Genomic DNA, 22,292 nt, shown 5'->3' with positions numbered 1-22,292 from the left:
GGGAGTTCCCTGGAAACAGGCCCTATGTCTGATTTCTCAGTGTCCCCCAGAGTGCCTGGCGCTGCACCTGCCACTCAGCAGCCTCTCAATAAAAATTTGTTTCATCGAGTTTGGGTGGCATGCTATTCCTTTACCCAAAATGGACATCCTGGTTGTGTGGTCCATTCCTCAGGATGTCCCAGCTCTTACTCAGCTCTTTGCTCCTGAGTCCCCTTGCTCCGACCTTCCCTGATCTGTCAGGTTCGGCCACTCCTGTCTGCAGAAATTCTGGGCTGGGCTAACTATGGAGGCAGCTGCCCTTGTCTCCTCCACCCTTCTTTCTGCAGGGTGCACTCAGTTTCTTCTAGATTCCAGAGTACCCCACTCCAGTATGCACACCGCCTGTAGAAGCATCCACCTCTCCATCTCCAAACCCGGGATACAGCACCTACCTTGGAAGCTGGGTCTCTAAACACCTCTGGCCTCTCCCAGGACATCTAAAATTCCTTCTTGGCGGGTAGAGCAGCTCACCGGATGTTTACAGGACGTGAGGGATCTGTAAAGCAAAAAGCCTCTGATAGGTGTTCATCTTTGTCTGGTTAGACTCCCCTGGGGAGTGAGTGAGCACCGCCGAGGGCTGTGTCTCCTGGGCCCCTGTCCACCCCTCAGGCAGCTGCACTTGAGGCAGGGCTCTCGGAGACCAAGCTACCACCTTGGGGAGTACATTCTGCGAGGGCCACCTTGGACATGCAGGCAGCGTCGGCTTTAGTCTGAGCCATCTGGCACCGTGGAGCAGCGCCCTATGTCTGCCTCTGCAGAGCCGCCCTAGGAAGATGTGACCAGCAAGGCTCGAAGGCTTCCTCTGCACAGCCCTGCCCCGGGCAGCACCTTCTTGGACACAGGCAGCGCGCGGGGTCCAGTGCCGGCCTTGGAAGGAACCTGACCTATACCGGCGGGCACGGCGCCTGCCCTGGGCGTGCCCAGCGGCCTCCGGCGCCCAGCGCAGACCGGGGCTCCGGGCGGGGCCTCTCGGACCCGGGCAAAGGCTCCCGGAGCGGCGCCCGGTGCCCGCATGGCCCGCGCTGGAGGCGCGCCCAGGCGCTGCCAGGAAGGCGGGCCGTTTATCCCCGGAGCCGCCAGCAGGGAGCTCCCTTTCGGCTCTGCTCGCGCGGCCGCGGGGGGCGGCGCTGCGCTGCGCCGCGCTGCGCTCCAGCCCGGACCGGGCCGGGGCCGCTGGATGCCGCGTCTCCGCTTCTGCTGCCTGCCGGGCGGGCTCCGGCGGCCGGTGAGCGCTGGGCGGCGGGGGCGGCCGCTCGGGGGCGGCCCGGGCCGGGTGGGGCGGCGGGCCGGGCTCGGGCCGGGAAGGCGGGCGGGCGGCGGGGCCCGCCGGCCCCTCCTCCCCCACTGTCCCCTGGAAGCGGCGGCCCGGACTCCCGGCTCCGGTCCCCGGCCGCGCCGCGGAGCTCGGTGCCCGGGAATGGGGGCCGACCGGGAGCGGCGGGGAGGGGAGCTCCGGGCCCTTGCGCCATCTCGGGGGCGTGCGGAGGCAGGGCAGGGTGGCCCTCGGTTTAGGGGGATTGAGGGCTGAGGGGAGCCCAGGTGGCCCCGGGCTGCGGGGTGGAGGCTGCAGCCTCCGGGATAGGGGGCTTCTCGGGGCCAGGCCCAGGTCCCCCAGACCGAGCGAGCGAGCAAGCGAGGCTCCGAGGAAGGCAGCGGGCAAGGCGAGCACCTCCACCGAGCCCTTTATCCCTCCCAGCGGCCTTCACCCTTTCACTGCCAGGCCGACAGCGGGCTCCTCGCAAAGGAGCAGCTGCTAGACAGCTGGCAAAACAATGGAGACCCCGCTTTCCCCAGACCCCCTCCCCTTGGGACAGAAAACGAGGGTGAGTGAATGCTAGGCTTTGGAGATTAGGGAGTGCTGACTGTCCCCAGTGACTGGCTGCTCACCTCACCTTTCCCTGCAAAGGGGTGGGGTGTGTGTGGGAAGGTCGGACAGCCTGCCCCAGGCCTCTGCGAGAGACTGCCCTGACGCCCCGCCCTGCTAACCTGTCATGCCAGTTATCTCGCCAATGGGAATGGGAGGTGGTAAGGTTAGCTGTTCCCCACCCCTGCGTTGGGGGGGGTGGGGGTGCGACTTGGTACCAAGCATGGTGAGGAGTGGGTCGTGTTCCTGGCTGAGATAAGGCCTGCAGGGACATAGCACACTTTGGGGCTTTGTTGGGGGCAGGGAGGGGGGATGGGGATGTCACCCTGTTGCAAGGCACATGTGTCCTGCTGATTAGTTGGAAAGGCTGCCAGCCAGAATGAACGGGGGGGGGGGGGGGGGGGGGGGGGGGGGGATGGGGGTGGCGGAAAGCAGCGGTGTGGTTTTTAAGCGGTACTGCTTTTGCCGGGTCTCTTGGCCAACGGGGCATGTGCTTGGCAGTGTCCTCTCGGTTTGCGTTTGCGTGGAGAGGTTGGGGGACAATGCTTCTTAGGAGGAGCTCTCCCGCCTGGAGCCTTCCTGCCCTCTGACGGACCCCCAAAATTATGGAATTGGGTCCCCTTCCCCCTTCGCCTCGCCAGTGATTCAGGCTGAGTTGTGTGGGGGCTCATTTGTCCTTTGGAGTACCTGGCGTGTCTGTTGCTGAGGCCTTGTAAGTGCCCCCAAGGAGAGTGAACTGTCAGAAGTGTGTATGCACTGGGTGCGTGTTGGAAGGGAGGGAAGGTCAACCTGCCGGCCAAGAGCAAGATCACCTCTCCATGTTCTTGCCGGGTCTGGAGCCCTTCTCTTGGGCAGGTTGGTTTCCTGTTGTCATGGCAACGGGCCAGGCCTTGTCTAACTTTCCCCACCCTTTTGCTTTCAGAGGCTACTTTCTATACGGGGATACTGAAAGTTGCTCTCCTGAGGTCTCTGGCTTCCTGACAGACCTCACTGGCTCCTTGCCAATGGCCTGCCACCTCCTCGGCTTCCCCTCTGTCCTTTTGTGATGAGGGCTTTCCAGGAAACATCCTCCTCGTTGCTGGACATGACTAATTTTAGATAATCGCCTCGGGTGGAGGTGTGCTTGTTCATTTGGGGTTGGGGACATTGAAGCTGGGGCCTCGATTCCAGGAAGACGATGGGGGAAGCTATTGTGTTGGGGGGTCAGGAGAATGAGAAGGGGCACAGCTGGGGGTGAGGGGGCCTGTGCGAGGGATAGAATGAGTGCTGGTGGTCGCTTCCTTGGGAGGCTTTGAACTTTGAACACTCGATGACCTGGTGCCTGGCAGCTCTGAGTATCTGGTTTGTTTACGCTCCGCAGGCCTGGCTCAGGTGCCAGGGTGTGTGCCTGAGGGCTTCCTCCTGTGCCCCGGGCTCTCCTCAGAAGCCCTCACGTGGATTGTGCCCTTCCCGGCTCCTGCCTGGTGCCTCAACCTTACTCCCTGGTAGTCTGGGTAGCCAGCCTGTTGCCTGGAGCCCCTCTTCACCTGCCCGGCTTGAGGCTGCTCATTAAAGGGTGCATGTGTCTTCAGGAATTGGGCCTGAAATCTCCGGGGTCCCCCAGAGGCAGGTGCCTGAAGGTGGCCTGGGTGGGGCAGAACTGGGGCTAGTGTGAAAGGGAGAATCCACCCTACTTGGGTGGAGCAGGGAGTTGCTGGAACTCGGGAAACCCTGATCCGGACTTGGTGCGTCATAGGTCTCCAGAGCAGCGCGGCTGTTCTGGTTCCTTCTAAACCAGCCGTCTGTCCCCAGCCAGACACCCCCCCTTCACCTGAAGTGGATGCCACAGACGGGAACTAGATCATCCATGTGAGCCGGGTCCTGTTGGTGGCTCTGGGCCCCAGGCCTTGTCCCAGACCTCTCCCGGGTGTGGTGGTTACGTAAAGGTGAGGGGCTCTGGCCTGGTGTAGTTTAAAGTTTCAAGGGTATGGGAGGGCCCAGCCCACCCTGTGCTGTGATTAACAGGTTCCCCCAGGACTTGGGCTGGGGGCTTGAACTTCTGCTTTGGGTCAGGCCCCTGGGTGCTTTAAGATCTGCTCACTGCACCCCACCCCCATTAGCATTTTCTGGGGTAGCCTGAATTAGACAGTGGGACTGGGAGCTGGATTGGGAGGGGTGAGGAGCAGAACTGGAAAGCCTCCAGTCCTCTCCCCACCTCACTGTCCTTGAGGTGGAAACTGTGTGCCTTGTAAATTAACCATATGCCCTTGATGTTTCAAAGAGCTTATAGTCAGGCAGCAGTTTAAACTGTGGCCTGAGGGTTTTACAGGGCCCAGGGCCCTTTCTCTCTTACCATCGCTCACAAGGGATTATTTTTATGATCCTCCGGTATTCAGAGATGTTGGATGCTCGGCTCAAGGTCACTCAGCAAGTCAGAGGCAGAGCGGGATTCTGAACCTGCAGTTTGTAGTCGAGCAGAATACCTTTCCGGCAAAGGCAAGGACTTGTGGCCAAGTGTGAACTCTCAGGTCCACGGAGATTTTATTGTTGAAATAGCTGGGCCTAGAGAGGGGACAGGACTTGCTCAAGGTCACACAGAAGTTTGGGGGGGAGGGGAGAGGTAGCTGAGTTTAGCGCCCAGCGGGCTGTGGCAAACCCCGCATGGGGCCAAGGATGTGAGCCTGGAAGAGCAGCTGGGGACCTGGCCGCGCTCCTGGCACCTGTCCTGCGTCGTTCCTCCAGGGGCCTGCGGGATCGCTGCGTTCCAGGGGAGCCGGTATCTTGGCGGCAGTTGCCGCGGGGCTGCGGCTGCACCGGCCGGCTGCCTGGAAGGGCTCAGGGCCGTGGGTTCCAAGGGAGCCAGAGCCGGCCGGCTGATGTCATGTGAGAAGCGTGCAGTTGGGGCGAGCACACCTGGAGCCAGATAAGCTCCGTGTGACCCGGCCGTGAGTCACGGGGCGCTGCGGAGCTCTAAGCTGGACCGGCTGGGAGAGGCTCGGCCGTGGCCGTGGCGGTGGCGGTGAAGGCGACAGGCGTCACTCTGCGCCGCTCGGCTGGGGCGCGGGCCCGGAAGCGCCAGGTGCTGTGCGAGTCCTGCCTGGTCGATTTGCAAACCTCGGCGGCGCCGAGAAAGGCCTCTGGGCTGTAGGAAACTGCCGCTTAGGGAGGTCAGGGGCCAAGGGAGAGAGGCCGGCTCTCTTGGGAAACTATTTCCTTTGTATTTATTTATGAGTGTGGTCTGGGAGTGAGGTGGGGGGGACTGACCCTTTTAAGTGTCCACCCACAGCAGCCAAGTCTGGGCGCCTTGTCTTGGGATTCTAACGTTATAGTTTCCATTTCCTGGGGTTTCTATTTTGCCAGCTGCAGGGTGACCCATTTAAATAGGTCCCCACTTAAAGCCACAAGACACTAGTGAGATCTATTTTAACTGAGTCCCCCAAGTCACTGAAGCTTTCCTAAGGCCTGAGATGGCAAGCCTTGAACTTACCATCGCAAACTTGGTTTACAGCCTGAATGCTAAATGGATTGTCAAGCCTTTCCTTTTTTCTTTCTTTTTAATCTTTTAAAATCACAAAAGTAACATACACTGAGAAAGTCTATTAGCTAAAAAGCTAAGGTGTTACTACCCCTGTCTGCCTCTACTCCATGGAGAAAGCCACAGACAAAAATCTTGTAATGGATCTTTTCAGACATTTTTTTTAAAGATTGTTTTATATATATAGATATAGATAGATATACACATTATATATGCATATATTATTTATATTTATATGCAATATCATGTTACATAAACACAATTTTCTATAAATATTAAAACTTTTTTTCTGTAGGAAATAAAGAACATACAGAAAAGTAGAAGAAATATTATACATAATCCCACTATCTAAAGCCCCTAGGCCTAGGGGCACCTGAGTGGCTCAGTTGGTTAAACGACCAACCTCCGCACAGGGCATGCTCTTACAGTTCATGAGTTCACGCCCTCTGTGCTGACACCTCAGAGCCTGGAGCCTGCTTTGGATTCTGTGTCTCCCTCTTTCTCTGCCTCTCCCCCGCTCATGCTCTGAGTCTCTCTCTCTCTCTCTCTCTCTCTCTCTCTCAAAAAATAAACATTAAAAAAAATAATAAAATAAAGCCCCTAGGCCTAGAAGCACACATACCTATCAGCAAAATATTCTCATTGTAAAAAAATATTAAAATAATACCAATGAAACATAAATCTGTTGACTCTTCTAAAATCTGTCTCTTCCCCAGAGCATACACTTTTCTATGCATTTGTAAATATTGCACATACATAATGTCCACATATATATATGCACACATATACATAGTTTAAAAAATTTTAGTAAAAATTATATGGCAACTTGATTTTTTCACTTAACAATATAGAATAGAATCTTTTTAGGTTAGTATATGTAAATCTTCATTCTTTAAAAAGATTTTTCTTGGGGGGGCGCCTGGGTGGCTCAGTCGGTTAAGTGTCCGACTTTGGTTCAGGTTATGATTGCATGGTTCGTGGGCTCGAGCCCTGCATTGGGCTCTGTGCTGACAGCTAGCTCAGAGCCTGGAGACTGCTTCAGATTCTGTGTGTGTGTCTCTCTCTCTGACCCTCCCCTACTCATGCTGTCTCTCTCTCTCTCTCTCTCTCTCAGAAATAAATATAACATTAAAAAAATAAAAAGATTTTTTTTTAACATTTATTTTCTATTTTTGAGAGAGAGAGCACAATGGTAGCGGGTACCATTCTTGAGGGCTTACTCTGGGCTAGGTGTTATATAGAGGCCTTATATACCAATTTCCTTTAGTCCCCAGGCCTTATGTACTTTTGTACATACATAAGTATGTAAGGTACTTTTATTGTACTATTATTATCTCCATTTTACAAATAGGAAAAAAGAGGCACAGAGGCGTTAAGTGACTTTCCCAAGATTGCATAATTATCACCTCAGAAGTGGTCCCACAGTTGCTACCTGACTGACATCTGAAGCCTAAGCTCTTTCATTAATTTCATTTATCTTGCATTTAGCAGGTACTTGATAGATATGTATTTTCCTCAACATTTATCACAACTTAGAAAAGTTAAAGAATTTTACTATGAACACCCCCCACTTCCTAGATTCCACAATTTACACTTTACTGTCCTTGCTTTATCATATATTTATCCCTTGATCCATCCATCAAAACATCTCACATCTTTGATGCACCTCAAAGAAAACTGCAGATATCAGTATACCTTGCCCCAAATACTTGAGTACACATATCATTGACTAGACCTCAGTATGTTTCCAGCTCTTTTTTTTCTTTTGAGTGACTGTTTCACGTAATGAAATGCACAAACCTCATGTGTACTATTTGATAACGGTTGACACATGTATACATCTGTCAGCCTAAATCCCTATCAAGATAATGTAACATGAGCATCACTCCAGAAAGTTCCCTCATGCCCTTTCTCAGGCAATGGCCACCCCTACCTACTTCCCCACGTTCCAGAGGTAATCACGGTTCTGATTTTCTTTCACCACAGGTTAGTTCTGTCTATACACATCTTTCTTGGCTGACTGTGGGTTTACCTCCTGTTAAACCCATTGTAAATTGAAAATATCATAAGTCAAAAATGCATTTAATATACCTAACCTGCCAAACGTCATCAGTTAGCTTAGCCTACCTTACATGTGCCCAGAACACTAATATTAGCCTACAGCTGGGCAAAATCATCTAGCACAAAGCCCATTTTATAATAAAGTGTTAAATATTTCATGTAATTGATTGCACGCTGTAGTGAAAGTGAAAAACAGGATGGCTGGGGCTCCTGGGTGGCTCAGTCAGTTAAGTGCCCAACTCTTGATTTTGGCTCAGGTCATGATCTCATGGATTGTGGGTTCGAGCCCTGCATCCGGCTCTGTGCTGACAGTACAGAGCCTGCTAGGGATTCTCCCTCTCCCTCTCTCTCTGCCCCTTCCCCACTTGTACACTCACCGACTCTCTCTCAAAATAAATAAACTTAAAAAAAAAAAAAAAAAACATCCACAATGGTCGTGTGGGCACAGAGCAGCTGTAAGCATATCAGCTGTTTACTCTTGTGGTTGTGTGGCCGGCTGGGAGCTGCAGCTCGCTGCCACTACCTGGCATCACAAGAGAGCTTCCTACTGCCTATCGCGAGGTCAGGAAAAGACCCAAATTCAAAATTCGAAGGATAATTTTTACTGAACACATAATGGCTTTCACATGTGCATATTGTAAAGTTGAAAACTTGTAAGTCGAACCATTATAAGCCAGGGACCATCTGTACCAGAACTTCATAGAACTAGTGTCTTATCTGGATGTACTCTTATGTCAAAGCCTTCTTTTACTGTCACTTGACATAGTATTTTGGGGCTTCATCCCTGTTATATCAGTAGTCGCTTCCTTTTTATTGCTGAGTAATATTCCAGTGTATGAATATATAAATTGTGTCTCCTGTTGTTGAACCACAAGATGCGCATTTGAATTGAATGGTCCTTGCCCTCAAAATGCTTTCTGTCTTAAAGTGATAAGGCGGCGGAGTTGAGTAAGTCGATTGGACTTTGCTTTGATTTGGGGAGTAGTAGGGTCAAGATGATTTGGGCACATACCCTAATTTTTTAAAAATGTTTGTTTATTTTTGAGAGACAGTGAGAGACAGAGCATAAGCAAGGGAGGGGCAGAGAGAGGGAGACACAGAATCAGAAGCAGGCTCCAGGCTCCGAACTGTCAGTACAGAGCCCGACACGGGGCTCGAACCCACGGACCGTGAGATCATGACCTGAGCTGAAGTCGGACGCTTAACCAACCGAGCCACCCAGGTGCCCCAACATACCCTAATTTTTATACATACCTTTCTTCTACTTAAAATTAGGAAAGGCCTCCTGGAGTAGAATGAGGGGAGAAAGACAGAGGAGGAGGTCAGAAAACTCTAAGGTTACCTTCCCTGGAGAGGCCAAGAGACCAAGAGACTGCAGCCCAGAATGAAGAGTGAGGAGATGCTGATGTCACTGCTGCTGGAGACTTTGAACCTGAGGATGGGAGAGGGTGAAAAGTGCAAGGTCCACAGGAAGGTGACGGAGCCCTGGTCTCCGGCGAAGTGGGCTCTGAGGAGCATAGCAACGGCTGCACTGTACATCTGACCCCAGACAGGGAGGCCGCAGGTAGCCCCAGACAGGCTTGTAGGCGTGACAGTGGGGAAGGGGTACCTTGTGAGCTGCGTGCATACCGGTGGCAAGACAGGGCTGATGAGGGAAGGGCCGAAATGGACTCAGTCTCCAAAGGCCCCGGGGTTGGGATAAGAGGAGTAGCTTTGGCAGAAGGTTAATAAATAACCTGTGTCCACAAGACACTTAGATATTTGGAATTTTTGAGCGACAAGAGACCTAGATCATCCAGTCCAATCTTGAGCAAAGTGACAGGCTCAAGGTCCCCTAGCGGTTTGTTGGCAGATCCAGGCCTAGATACCAGGCCCGCTAATGCTCCCGGCCAGCACCGTCGCCTGTGCTACTGCTGTGACTGTGTGTGGTTCCTGCCTGTCGCAGCGGCAGCGAGGGGCAAGCTTTTGCCAAGACAGGGATTTACATGAAATTACTTCTCAGGGACCTTTCCAGCCCAAAGATTCTAGAATCCTGAGGCCTGTTTTCTGTTGGTACCACTCAGTGGTCTAGCTCCCAGCAAAGAGCCGGGGTTGGAGAAGGAAAGCAGAGTAATAACTGAAGACCAAAAGAAGGGTCTTGGGGAGATAGCATTGCAGGCTTTGGGTTCTGCGTGCTTGGCCCGAGGCTGAGGCCAAGATACTCGTCTGTCTCCTTCCAGTCCCCAGAGTGGGTTTCTTTCTTTCTTTCCCACACAGATGCCCCTGGAGCCGCCGCCTCTCCTCCTCCTCATCTTCCTCATTTAGTTTTGAGAGAGACAGAGACAGAGTGTGAGCAGGGGAGGGGCAGAGAGAGAGGGAGACGCAGAATCTGAAGCAGCCTTCAGGCAAAAGAGCCAGACGCGGGGCTTGAACTCACGGTTATGATCTCACGGTTTGTGAGTTCAAGCCCCACGTTGGGCTCTGTGCTCACAGCTCAGAGCCTGGAGCCCGCTTCAGATTCTGTGTCTCCCTTTCTCTCTGCCCCTGCCCCGCTCGCACTCTGCCTCTCCCCTCTCAAAAATAAATACACATTTAAAAAAATTTTTTTTAATCAACCTTTTAAGACAGTGTAGGTAGTGATGAGTGAGGGGTTAGGTGGGCAGTGACCAGCTGAAGAGCCACATCTTGGTATATGGTAGGTCTGTACCACACCCCATCAGTGTTCAGGAGGAGAGAGAGACTCCCCATGTCAAAATAGAGCCCGGAAGAGAGGATGCCTGCTGTCAGGTAGTCCCCCTCCCCACATCAGACCAGACTCAGCAGGATAAGCCTGCCCCTGGCTTTGCACGTCTGGGACCCTAGATTTCCTGTGTTCCTACTCCCAGGTACTGTGCGTGGAGCATTTCAAACCAAAAGGTTCAGAGGGAGCTTTGTCTTACTAGGTAGAAACAGGTCAGAGGGGGAAAGGGTGCCTGTTAGATCCACAGGGAGCTAGTAACTGGGCCAGATTCCCCATCTCTTTGGATATGCGCTACAATTAGAGATTTCTGTAGAATTGTGCTGTCCAGTTCAAAAGCCACTAGCTTTGAATACTTAAAATGTAGTTAGTCTGAAGTGAGATGTGCTCTAAGTATAACATTCACTGGATTTTGAAGACTTGATATAGAAAAAAGAATGTAAAATATCTCAATATTTTTCTTTTTAAATTTTTAAAAAATGTTTAATTTTAGAGAGAGAGAGAGACAGAGCATGAACATGGGAGGGACAGAGAAAGGGAGACACAGAATCCGAAGCGGGCCCCAGGCTCTGGGCTGTCAGTACAGAACCGGGCAAGGGGCTCGAACTCACAAACTGTGAGATCATGACCTGAGCCGAAGTTGGACACTTAACCGACTGAGCACACTCAATATTTTTCACAAAGACCACATGTTGAGATGGCAATATTTTGGATATATTTACTTTAAAGTATATCATTAAAGTTAATTTCACCTGTTTCTTTTTACCTTTTTTAATGTGGCTGCTAGACAATGTTATTTTATTTATTTATTGTGAGAGAGAGAGAGAGAGAGTGAGACAGAGAGCACCAGCAGGGGAAGGGCAGAGAGAGAGAGGGAGAGAGAGAGAATCCCAAGTAGGCTCCACACTGTCAGTGCAGAGCCCAATGCAGGGCTCGAACTCATGAACCGCGAGATCATAACCTGAACTGAGACCGAGAATCAGACGCTTGACCAACCGAGCCACCCAGGCGCCCCGAGACAGTTTTAAATGACACGTATGACTTGAATTATATTTCTGTGAAGAGCACTGCTCTGGGAAGGATACACTGATCTCTCGGGAACCAAATGGGTCAGGGTGCTGGATGTGGGGGGAAGCAATTAGCCAGTGCACCAGGACCCTGGGGAGTTCCTGGCCTGAAGTCACCCTTGGCATTGTACCTGGGCGAGAAGTCCCTCTCCGTGGGATGGGGAGCCTGAAGGGCCTTGCCTGGTTGTGGCGGTGGGGTACACAGACAGGACAGGCCTCCTCAAGGCCTTGTAGTGGGTCCTTGCTGGAGGGAGTGAGCTCGTCAGTCCTGTGTCTAGAACTCCGAGGGGGAGGCCTTCCTGGAGAGAGAGAAAAAAATTGTGTTTAATTTCTAATTAGGCAGTATGGCCTATTTTTCCTTCTTGCTCGCTGCTGGTTAGAACTTGTTCCCTGGCTTGCAGCTCCACCCCCACCAGGTTTTGCTCGGTCGTGGCCCCAGCCGGGTGGGCATAGGGGCAGGAGAAGGCTGGCATCGTAGGTACAGGTGCCCTGGAGCCGGGATTCTCTCTCAAGAGGCTGCCACAACTTTCCTCCCCAGGCTATATTTAGTTGCTGGTCTGGGAAAAAGGATATGAGTGTTTTAGGATCCTGTTTATCCAGCAGACCCACCCCCACCTCTCAGCTGTCCGTCCTCTGCTCAGTGTGGAACTTCCCTACCCTCTCTGCTTCACTCTGGGTGCCCGGGCCCTAGAACGAAAACAATATTTGCCGTGGGATCCCAGCACTGCCACTTATCGGCTGCGTGACCACTAACAATATAGTTAATTTTCTGAGCCCTGTTTTCTCATTTGTAATGTAGAGATAATGATCCCTATCTTGCAGGGATGCTGTGAGGTTCGAATGAGAGTGCGCGTGAAGTGGCAGTCATCAAATCGGCGTTGGTTCTTTGAGGTCTTCTGTCAGGCGGTGGCTAAGGCTGCTTCTGTGGGGATCACAGGCTTAGGAAAGAGCCAAATAGCTTGTGATGTCTGTTGCTTTCCTGGGATATTGGCTCTGGAGAGGGGATGGCCTTTGCATCGGACTCTTCAGTCGGGTACCAGGTTGGCTTGGTGGCACCCTCTTGCCAGGAGGTCAGATCTCCCAGATGCCACCTCTGTGCACACCTACCAGAGATTAAAGGCAATGACAGACTTTGGAGTCTGGGCTTTTACAACCTTATCTACACTTCAGGTTTCCTTATTTGTGCAATGGGGGTAATCATAGACCTTCCCAGGGCAGCGTTATGACGATTGACTTAACAGAGACGGTATTGTATAAGACGGAGCTCCTGACGCATGGGGAGCTAGCTCTCAGCGACGGCGAGCTGTGCTCATTAGTTGGCCTTGTCTGGAGGGAGACACAGGAGGAGGCTCTGCTCGAATAACCTCTTTCTCTCTGTTTCTGTTTGCAGCAGCAAGGTGGGGTACAAGGGCCCTGTGCTAAGCACCTGTAGTCCTCCGGGGGTGCCATCCCCAGAAGCAGTATCCCACCATGTTTAACCTAATGAAGAAAGACAAGGACAAAGATGGCGGGCGGAAGGAGAAGAAGGAGAAGAAGGAGAAGAAGGAGCGGATGTCGGCGGCAGAGCTGCGGAGCCTGGAGGAGATGAGCCTGCGTCGTGGCTTCTTCAACCTGAACCGTTCCTCCAAGCGTGAGTCCAAGACACGCTTGGAAATCTCCAACCCCATCCCCATCAAGGTGGCCAGTGGCTCCGATCTGCACCTCACTGACATCGACTCTGACAGCAACAGGGGCAGCGTTATCCTGGACTCGGGCCACCTAAGCACTGCCAGCTCCAGCGATGACCTCAAGGGTGAGGAAGGCAGCTTCCGCGGCTCTGTGCTGCAGCGGGCGGCCAAGTTCGGCTCCCTGGCCAAGCAGAACTCACAGATGATTGTCAAACGCTTCTCCTTCTCCCAGCGGAGCCGGGATGAGAGCGCCTCAGAAACCTCCACCCCTTCCGAGCACTCTGCCGCCCCATCCCCGCAGGTGGAGGCGAGGACTCTAGAGGGACAGCTGGCCCAGCACCCCAGTGCGGGTATCCCTCGGCCAGGGCCCCGGTCCCGAGTCCCTGAGCTAGTGACTAAAAGGTTCCCGGCTGACCTGCGCTTGCCCCCTGTGACACACCTGCCCCCTCCTGCCCCCCGGCAGCTGGAGCTGCAGCGAAGGCCCACTGGAGACTTCGGCTTCTCTTTGCGCCGCACAACCATGCTGGATCGGGGCCCCGAGGGCCAGGTCTACCGGAGGGTGGTTCACTTTGCCGAGCCCGGAGCGGGCACTAAGGACCTGGCGCTGGGGTTGGTGCCAGGTGATCGTCTGGTGGAGATTAATGGGCACAACGTGGAGAGCAAGTCCAGAGACGAGATCGTGGAGATGATCCGGCAGTCCGGGGACAGTGTGCGGCTCAAGGTTCAGCCCATTCCAGAGCTCTGTGAGCTGAGCCGGAGCTGGCTGAGGAGTGGCGAGGGACCCCGCAGGGAGCCGGCCGATGTGAGTGTCCCCCTGGGTGGCCATGGGGGGAGCCGGGATTTGGAATTGAGCTTGGGCTGACGACTGGGGTACCCAGGAGCTGTGAAGTGGTGCCACTCCTTGGCCCCAGGGACAACTTACCTGGTCCACAGGCAGGAGCGACCTTATCAGGGGGTGGTGCATGGTGCTACAAGCTTCTTGATGCGAGGGGTAGGGGGTTTGGGCACCATGCTTCCTGAGCCCTAAACTGGAGCGTAGGGGGCTAACATGTGTCACTTCAGAAGAGAGACAGTCTGGACTACTCGTCCAGCCCAGTATCTGGAGTAAAATGTAAGATTTCCATGTTATTTAGATGTTAGACTGGAAAGAAAAAGATTGGGTTATTTCAAATCAGGCCTGTCGCAGAACTTCTGCGATGTGCAGCTGTTTTGCTAGCTCTTGGGTGAGATGACTTTAGGGCTCCTCTTGCCCTCAGATGAGGAGTCGAACAGGAGGTAAGGTTGCAGAGATAAGCAGGGGCCAGATCATGGAGGACCTTGTAAGTCATGATAGGAGTTTAGATTTTATCCCAGTGAAATGGGACCGTTGTAGGGTTTGAAGCGAGCGAGTGAATGGACCTGATTTATAAAGATCACCTGGGCTCCAAGGGTTTTTACTACCTCTCCTGGAAGAAGAAAACACCCTGGAGATGTAACAGGTATCAGGCCTACAGAAATCGTATGATCTGACTGTCCGTGAGACCCCACTCAAAACAGCAGTGGGAAGGGTGACTTCAAAGCAGAAAAGGTTTAGAGTATATGTATGATCGGGTCTCCAGGCGGACAGTGGTCCCTAACCCCAGGGGTCTTTTGACCCCACGTGTGGGGTGGCTCCGTATCAGTTTGGAATGTTCCACCTCATGTGGAACCGCACATGAGGACAAGCTGGCCTCTGGCCATCCCTGCCTCCCAGCTGTGGGGCTTTCGGACTGCCTAGCTCTGGTGCCTGGAGCGTGACCAGTGCACAGGCTGGCGGGGACCTCTTTCCGCACTAAGTGACCAGCCAGATGTGTCCAAGTCAGAAGTGGGAGGAAATGCTAAGGAAGCAGGCAGAGTCCTGGTCCTAGCTTTCTTCCAGGGAGGGGAAGTGGCTGCTCAGATGGCCAGGGCCGGGGCTGGGGTGGGGGAGGCGGCTGGGAGCAGCAGGGTCAGAGTCTGGCAGGAAGCACTGGAATTGGGTTCCGGACCTTTCTTTACCCCGGGCCGAGTGGAGGTCAGGCAGTTTTGCTAGTCAGGAAGGGGTATGAGTGGGAGGGAGCCTGTTGTGGAATCGGCGGAAGGACCTGGGCTCGTTTATTCCGGTAACTCACATCGAGCACCTACTGTGTGTTGACCACCAGGCTAGGCTGAGCTCAGGGAACCACAGTGTAGAGGGAGTGGTCTTTATCTTAGAAGCAAAGCCCACACTATGTGGCCATGCCTGTCTACTTCCTCCCAGGCTAACATTGCTTGTAACAGATGGAATTTTCTTCTTAAAGAATGAATCCCCTGGGGGACTGTTGCCAGCTCCCTGCTGAACCACACACAGCACAGGCCTCTGAGGGGCCCTGGGCCTGGCATCCCAGGTGCCGTTTAGCTTTCTCCTTATGGCTCAGGGATCCTCTTGGCATCTCGTATTTCTCGTCTACTCTCCCTTCCCCACTAGCGGCTGCTCCCCCATCCCTGGGGAAGTAGATGGTTTAGCTTTGGAGACCCCAGTAGATTCCACACTACGGCTGGCATCCCTGAAACCCTGGCTTGCTCTGGCCCCCATGGGGTAAGCCCAGCGGTGCCCAGAGGACTTCCACAGAGCACGCTCCATCTTCACGAGTCTCTAAGAGCCATCTGAGAGAACAGCGAGAAGCCTAGGGCTGAGGAAGCTCCCTACCCCCAGTAGAGAGGAGCAGGGTGAGCCCAGCATCCTGGCTTCCGGGGACAGGCCTGCAGCGGGTCCGTCAAGGCTGCAGCTCTCAGCCTCCATCTCCTCTTCCTCCCACTCCCACTCCAGCTCCTTTCCTTGGCAGCAGGTCTAAGCTCAGTTCCAGGCCTACGAGAGTCTTCCCACTTCCTCTGGGCTCCCGGGCGGGGCATCCTGACAACTCTAGCCCCACGAGGGGACAGCTTCTGGCAGCCACCCTGCCCGTCAGGTCATCCATCAACTGTGTCCACACACTGCCTGTCCCCGGGGAGCTCCGAGGGAGCGGGCTGGCCATCTGTTCTCTTTCTGCTATACAGATGGAGACCAGGCCTCATGGCTCCTCTCCATGGCCGTTTCAGAAGGCCCCAGGGAGAGGCAGCCCCTCGGGTTTCCTTCTCGCTTGATATGTGTCCAGAGTGCTTGGCTCACACCTCCGTGTGTCCCCTTAGCTGCGAGCAAGTTTCCACTGGGAGTAGGGGTGAGGCACCATAGTGGGATAGACATAGGGGCCGATGGAAATCACTCAGCAGCCCTGGGAGAAGCAGGTCTTTTCTGCCATCCGTTCTTCTACTCACCTGTCTACTAAATAAACATTTCTTGAGCACCAACTGTGGGCCGGATCCCGGGATCCAACGGTGAGCGGCACATAATCCCAGCCCCAAGGAACTCATAGTCTGGCGGGAGAGATGGTCAAATAGCAGATGGCAGTATTGTTTGAGAAGCTCCCCAACGGGGGCCAGTACGGGGCCCTAGGGACCCCTGCACAGAAGAGGGACTTTAAGTACAGCCTTGGGAGTGATCACAGGGAAAGCTGACATCTGGGTGGGAGATGGATGAGGAGAGGCAGGAGGAAGCAGAAGGCTGTAAGAGACACACGCCAGGACCTTGAGGCTGGAGAGAGAATGACGCATTTGGGGGATGAGGCTGGGGGGACGGCACGTGGGGGAATGAGTATTGAGAGGAGCGGCAGAAGAGGCAAACAGGGGACAGGTCACGAAGGCCCTGTGAGCCAGCCTAAGGAATGTGAACTTCAACCAAAGGGCAAGAAGCAGCTCACTCAGGGAATGATAGGAACAGATTTTAGAAAATCTCCCTGGCTGCTCACGGAGAATGCTTCTGGCTGTAGCAAGGGCAGCTGTGGGGAAAATAGCGGAGGCCCGATCGTTGTCATCTTAGTAGAATGAATGGAGTCCGGCGGTTGGGGAGAAGCAGGGATGACAGAGAGAGATATCAGACGTGAGCTACTGAGGGATTGTGTAGTCTTGGTGACCGGCCGGTGTGGGAGGTGGAGGAGAAGAGGGGTCAAGTGGGATGCCAGCTTTGGAGGAAGATGCTAAGTTCTTTCCTTGGCTCCTCGGGGAAAGTGTTTTGGGGCATCTGGTTTCGTATCAGTTACTCTTAAATTGTCCAAAGACGAAGCGTTCCCTGAGTTTGGTGTTGGTACAAATGAGGACCGTAAAACCCCAGTTGGATCAACATTCCTTTCTCCTGTTCCATGAATCTCAGTGGGAAAGTCAAGGGCCCGCTGAGAAGGATGAGGGCCTGGGAGAGAGGGGAGCCAGCCCCTTCTGTTTGTATCCTCACGGGCCCATCGCAGGGACTATGAGTGTAGGGTGTTTCTGCTAAGTTCAGAAAAGCCCACCTCCACCTGGCTGAAGCCTGGCTAATGTGGTTGCCACCCCACCCCGCCGCCACCAAGGAGCTAGCCTGCAGGGGACCCCTACCCAGGAAGCACTGCTTCCCTGAGCTTCGAAGGGAGGGGAGAGGTGTGGATGTAAAAGAAGGTACCCACCCTTCCCAGGCAGGTCTACCGTCCTGGGCTCTATGGGGCTCTCAGGCATTTACCGGAGATCCGTGATCAGTTTCTTCTCCCTTTGGACGGTGGGGTTTGTACTCAAAGCCTATAAGGCCGTGAGGTTCCTTAAGAGGTTGTCATGTCTGTGTGAACCACCTGCTTATGCAGAGTAGTGTAAACCACCTTTTGTGGACTTCGGCAGATAGTAAACACTTAGGAAGATTAGTGCCTTTGCCTCTGCCCAAGCTCCAAAGCCATCCAGGGAAGGTAATTTTGCAGTTTCCTTAATTAACCCATCCCAGTGCCTTCCCATCTGTGCTCCTGGTAAGGTTTTCTTTCCAGCGGGAACTCACGATGCTTTTGTGCGGACTCTGTCCCTGTAGCCCTGTCCTCAAATGCAGCCAGGGGCAGGAAGAGCTGGGACGCCGGGGTGCCGGGCACTCAGGCCTGCAGATGTCCCATCTGTGGCCTGGCAGGAGACTGGCCGGTCGGGGTTGCCCGCATCTGGGGGGAGGGCAGGGGCCCCTTTGCCAGGAAGCCCTAGACCCCTGGGCAAAAGCTATATGAACCTCACCAGCCTTGTCTCCGGGCCCTTGGTGGCAGGAGGGGGTGGGGGACACCCGCAGGAGCGGGGATTGCAGGATTCCAAGGAGAGACTAAAAATTGTCCTTTTCCAGGTCTGCCCGGCCAGCTTCTGAGCGATGGGCTTTCCCACAGGGCCTCTGGTGGTGGAGCTGCTGGGGGCTGCCTGGGCTCAGTGTTCTAGAACGGCTCTCTCCCTGATGTTACTCCAAATGATCCCTGGAGAGGTTTTTGGTTTTCGTTTGCTTGAAACAGAAAATTCTCATTTCGTTTGGTGCCAGAGCTTCCGGTACTTCTGACATCGGAGTCTCACCGTGCGAGAGCTCTGGCTTGAGGCCTCAGGGTAGAACCCAAACTGAGTTCTTTCGATAATGAGGTGGCCAGTGGGAAGGTGTCGAGGGCATGCGAACTGGTGGGTGAAACATCTTTGGGAGCATTTGGGGGCTTATCTACCCTGGATTAGTGGGGCGCGTGGGACCGGCAGCATAGAGTGGTGGACTAGGTCATTTCTGTTCAGCTAGGTCTCCTCTCTCTGTCCTCAGAGGCACGTTCTGCCTTCTTCCCCATGAGCTGCTAGATGAACTGCAGCCCCAGAGTGCCCTGGCCACCCAGCCCGTGGGTGGTGGGCATAGTGCCCAGGCCACATTGAACTGGGTGTGGGTACGTGTCATGGTCATCTGTTGTTTTCGCAGGCACGGCTTGGAGCCCTGGGGCGTTGCGGGGGGGCGGGGGGGCAGGGCCTTGACTTGACGTGGTCTGCACTGGCCCCTTCTGGCCCATGCGGCCCACCCTGGTACCCCTGGCCACCCTGTCCGCAGCTCCCTTCTAATCTCTTATTTACATTGAAATGGTTCTGGGAAATACCAGATATGCAAACACCCAGACTGGGGGTGGGTGAGGAGTGGGGTGAAGGGGGGTGTGTGGCGGGTGGGAACACAAGTATTTTAAAAATGCTGCAGATCTCTGCAGCGTTTCCCAGAAACCACAAGCACGCGGCCCGCCTGCCAGCGGCGCCCCCACCATCCCGCCACACTCAGCCGCTGGGTTCTCCTCACTGTGGCCCGAGGTGGGGAGCAGCGTGGGGGGGGGTGACCCAGCCGGGGAGGGGGCTCCCTGCCGCCGGGGCTGCCTGGCGCCTCCATTGTCGGTCCCGGGGCAGCGGGGACGGATGCGCCCCAGGCGTCCAGCAGCGCTGGGGGCGCCCACCGTGCCAGACAGGCGCTGCCAAGGACTGGAGTCTTCCAGGCTTCCCACCTCCCGCTGTGTACTTTGGGGGGGGGGGGTGTAGCCAAGCCCAGAGTCCCCGAGCCGTGTTTGGCAGCAGCTTCTGTTCTGTTAAATACAGGGGACAGTGTCAGCAAAGCTTTTTTTTTTTTTTTTTTTTTTTTTTACCCCCCAGTTGTTGGCTCTGGTTTGGTTGGGAAACTATTTCCTCAGACCCGGGTCACCACTCTAGCTGCCTTCATCTCCTGCCATAGGTTCCTCAGAATCAGGGCGTGACAGGAGTCCCTGGCACTCGCAGCCCGGCCACTTCGCACAGACTTGGGCGTCGGAAGAGTGGAAGGTGTTTGTCCAGTGTGCCGCAAGGCACCCGGGACGGTGCACTGCGCATACGTGCTCCCCGAGTGGTGTCTCGATCTGGCAAAGGCTCAGCTGACCAGAACATGCCTTGAGAGAAAGGCATGGGAGATAATGGCCGGGGTGAGAATCGTGGCTAGCGTCAGGCCCTGTGCTAGCTGCTTTCATATACTAACTCATTTAATGTTCCCAACACCCCTTTGAAATAGGTATTAGAAAAATCTTTATTTCATACACGAGGATACCAGATTACAGAGAGGTCAAGGATAAGTACGTTGCCTAAGGCTTCAAGGCTATTAAGTGACCTGCGGGGAGTTGAACTTCGGACATCGGCTCCTTGCACTTCACTGGTGTGCCGGACAGGGCAGGGGGTGCAGCTTCTGGATAACCTTATAACTCCACCGCCCAGCCTGGGCCTGCGTCCTTCTGATTCCTGCTGCGCCTGTGGGCGTCTCCTCCAGAAGGGAAGAGTGACTGGCTATTCTTGTTCTTGCTCTGTGGATGGTGAGCTGCAGGATGGGGTGGCTGTCCCTCTGTCTCTGCAGAGGACTTGCCAGAGGGAGAGAGCCTAAGTGGCAGCAGGTGGGAATTAATCTGGTGGGAGCTGGGAGAGATACTGGAGTGGCTGCAGCGGTCCCAGCAGTGTTTGGCTGTGGTCCCTTGGGGGCGGTGCAGGGACACACTTTGCCCCTTACACATCCCGCCCACCCCTGTTAGACCCTGGGGGCAAGGATGGTGCCCCTCGCCTATTTGGCCCTTACAGACACTAGTACCGACCTCGGCACTGCCTGGGCTAGCGGGATCCCTGGAGCGTCACCTCTGACCAAGCACGGGTCCTCTCTTGTCACACGGGGCTGCACACTGCTTCCTGGTGTGCAGTGTGGGGAAGCTTCCAGCACAGCCTGACAGAAGGCCCCCCAGGTGGTGGGTGTGCGACTTGGCTTCTTCCGTTGAGTCCTTGCTGTTCCTTATGTCTGTGATGCTTTTCCTCGCCCGCCCTCACACCCTCGTACACATCGCCCCAATTTGAACATCACTTCCTCAGGGAAGCCTTCCCTGACCTTCTCACATGTCACATCCACACCCGGGTACCACCGCATCCTTCCTCATAACATCCACCAAGATTGTGGCTGATGGGCTATTCGGTGATGTTTGCTGGATATCTGTTGAAGGAGAGAAGATGGTTGTCTGGCCAGGAACTGATTTCCCATTGGCTCGGTGGGGCTTTCCTCATTCACCTCAGTTTTGGTTTCTAGAGCCCTTCCCCTGACTAGCCTTGGCGATGTGTCTGCAGTATATCATCACGTCCTCCTTTCCTCCCGACTCGGTTTCCTGTGGGCATCTCGGCATCTCCTGCAGGAATGGAGGAGAGACGGGCTCTAGGCGGCCAGGGGCCGGAGCCTCGGGAAGAGGCTCTGGGAGGAGGGTCATGGAAGGGCCTGCCTCCTGGCCCTGCACTGGTGTCTTCGGGAAGGCACCAGGCTTGGGTGAGAACCAGACCTGGGGACGTACGGAGTCACACAGTGGCCAGCCCCGGGGACCTTGGAGAAGTGTGCTTGCCTTCCTGGCTGCAGGTCTCCGAGGGGGTAGGATGTGGCCCAGCAGGGCTCAGGGCTTCCTCTTCCCTTCTGCGGCTTCCCCGGCGCTGCCTGCGTGCTGGAATGTCAGCAGGCTGGGAATTTTCACAGCAAGGACTTTTCCCAGTCAGAGCAACAGATTCCAGCTGGAGCCTGGGGACAGCTCTGCATGGCCAGGGGCTGCCAGAGAGGGCCAGGGTGCGCGCTAAGGCACCCCCCGCTGCCCCCTGTTGGGGCCTGGGCCATTCCCACCCTCCATGGGAAAGGCAAAGGCTTGTCTCTCCATGTGTCAGGCGGAACCCGGGCTTCTGGGCTTCTGGAGCTCAGGGGAAGCGGTGGGAGGCCTTGGGGACCAGAAACGCCCCCGGCAGTGAGGAGAGACCATGGCTGCCCACATCCCACAAGCCTCACTTCCACCATCCAGTGAGTCAGGAAGGCGAGCCGCCTGGATTCCATCCTCAGGTGGGGCTGTGGCTGCCAAACCCAGGTTCTCTGGCCTGTGGGGGCCTACCAGCCTTGGCGGGAGGTGGCACTGCTGAGTTTGTCACCTGTATCTGTCCCCCTCTCTGTGGGCCCCATAATGCCTCCAGGACCCGGTTCCCTCTCTTAGTGACCTTTCCGGCCTCTGTGCCCTTTGCCCTCTGATCTCAGTTCTCCTGGCCCCTCCCTTCCACTCCCTTTTCTGCAAGGAGCTGACTCACTTCCTCTCCCCCTCCACCCCAGCGTCTCTCACTACCAGGCCCTACGGCAGCCGGCATGCAGGGTACCCACAGGGAGGGGAGGCTTCTCACAGGGCACTTCCCGGGCTCTTTTTCCCCCCGGCAGCAAGACTGAAGCTGCCCCCTGGCTCTGGGCAGAAAGGGGCTGGGGGGGTGAGGGTGCATGGCTTCGGGCGGTAGGAAGGCCAGATGCAAATGGCCTTGGAGCCTTGACACAATCAAGGTGGGACGTCAGGAAGCCCTGAAGGACACCTGCTCCGTGTCACCCCGTGGGCTGGTGGGAGCCTGTGCTTTCTCTAGAACAGAAGACATCTGCAAAAAGATAGATCTCAGCCCAGGGTGGCATGGGCCGGTGGCCAAGCAGTGACAGCAGTGTTGGGCAGCATGATACGGTCAT

General features: G+C 54.9%; 1 protein-coding gene across 2 annotated transcripts in view; it reads left to right on the top strand.

Annotated features, from left to right (window-relative positions):
- The first annotated feature begins 1,211 nt into the window (after positions 1-1,211).
- Positions 1,212-22,292, top strand: part of MYO18A (myosin XVIIIA) — a 97,395-nt gene continuing 76,314 nt past the window's right edge. The window contains exons 1-2 of one of the 2 annotated variants that reach the window (XM_039251612.1): positions 1,212-1,264; positions 12,652-13,730. In XM_039251612.1, the coding sequence (XP_039107543.1) occupies positions 12,732-13,730 (999 nt within the window). In that variant the 5' untranslated portion in view covers positions 1,212-1,264; positions 12,652-12,731. The remainder of the gene's footprint in view (positions 1,265-12,651; positions 13,731-22,292) is intronic. The other variant, XM_039251620.1, reaches the window with a different exon arrangement.

This window comes from Hyaena hyaena, unplaced genomic scaffold (assembly GCF_003009895.1).
Source record: "Hyaena hyaena isolate Hyena2069 unplaced genomic scaffold, ASM300989v1 scaffold_10, whole genome shotgun sequence".
In the NCBI taxonomy this organism is placed as follows: Eukaryota; Metazoa; Chordata; class Mammalia; order Carnivora; family Hyaenidae; genus Hyaena; species Hyaena hyaena.
This window is presented reverse-complemented; position numbering and strand designations above follow the sequence as displayed.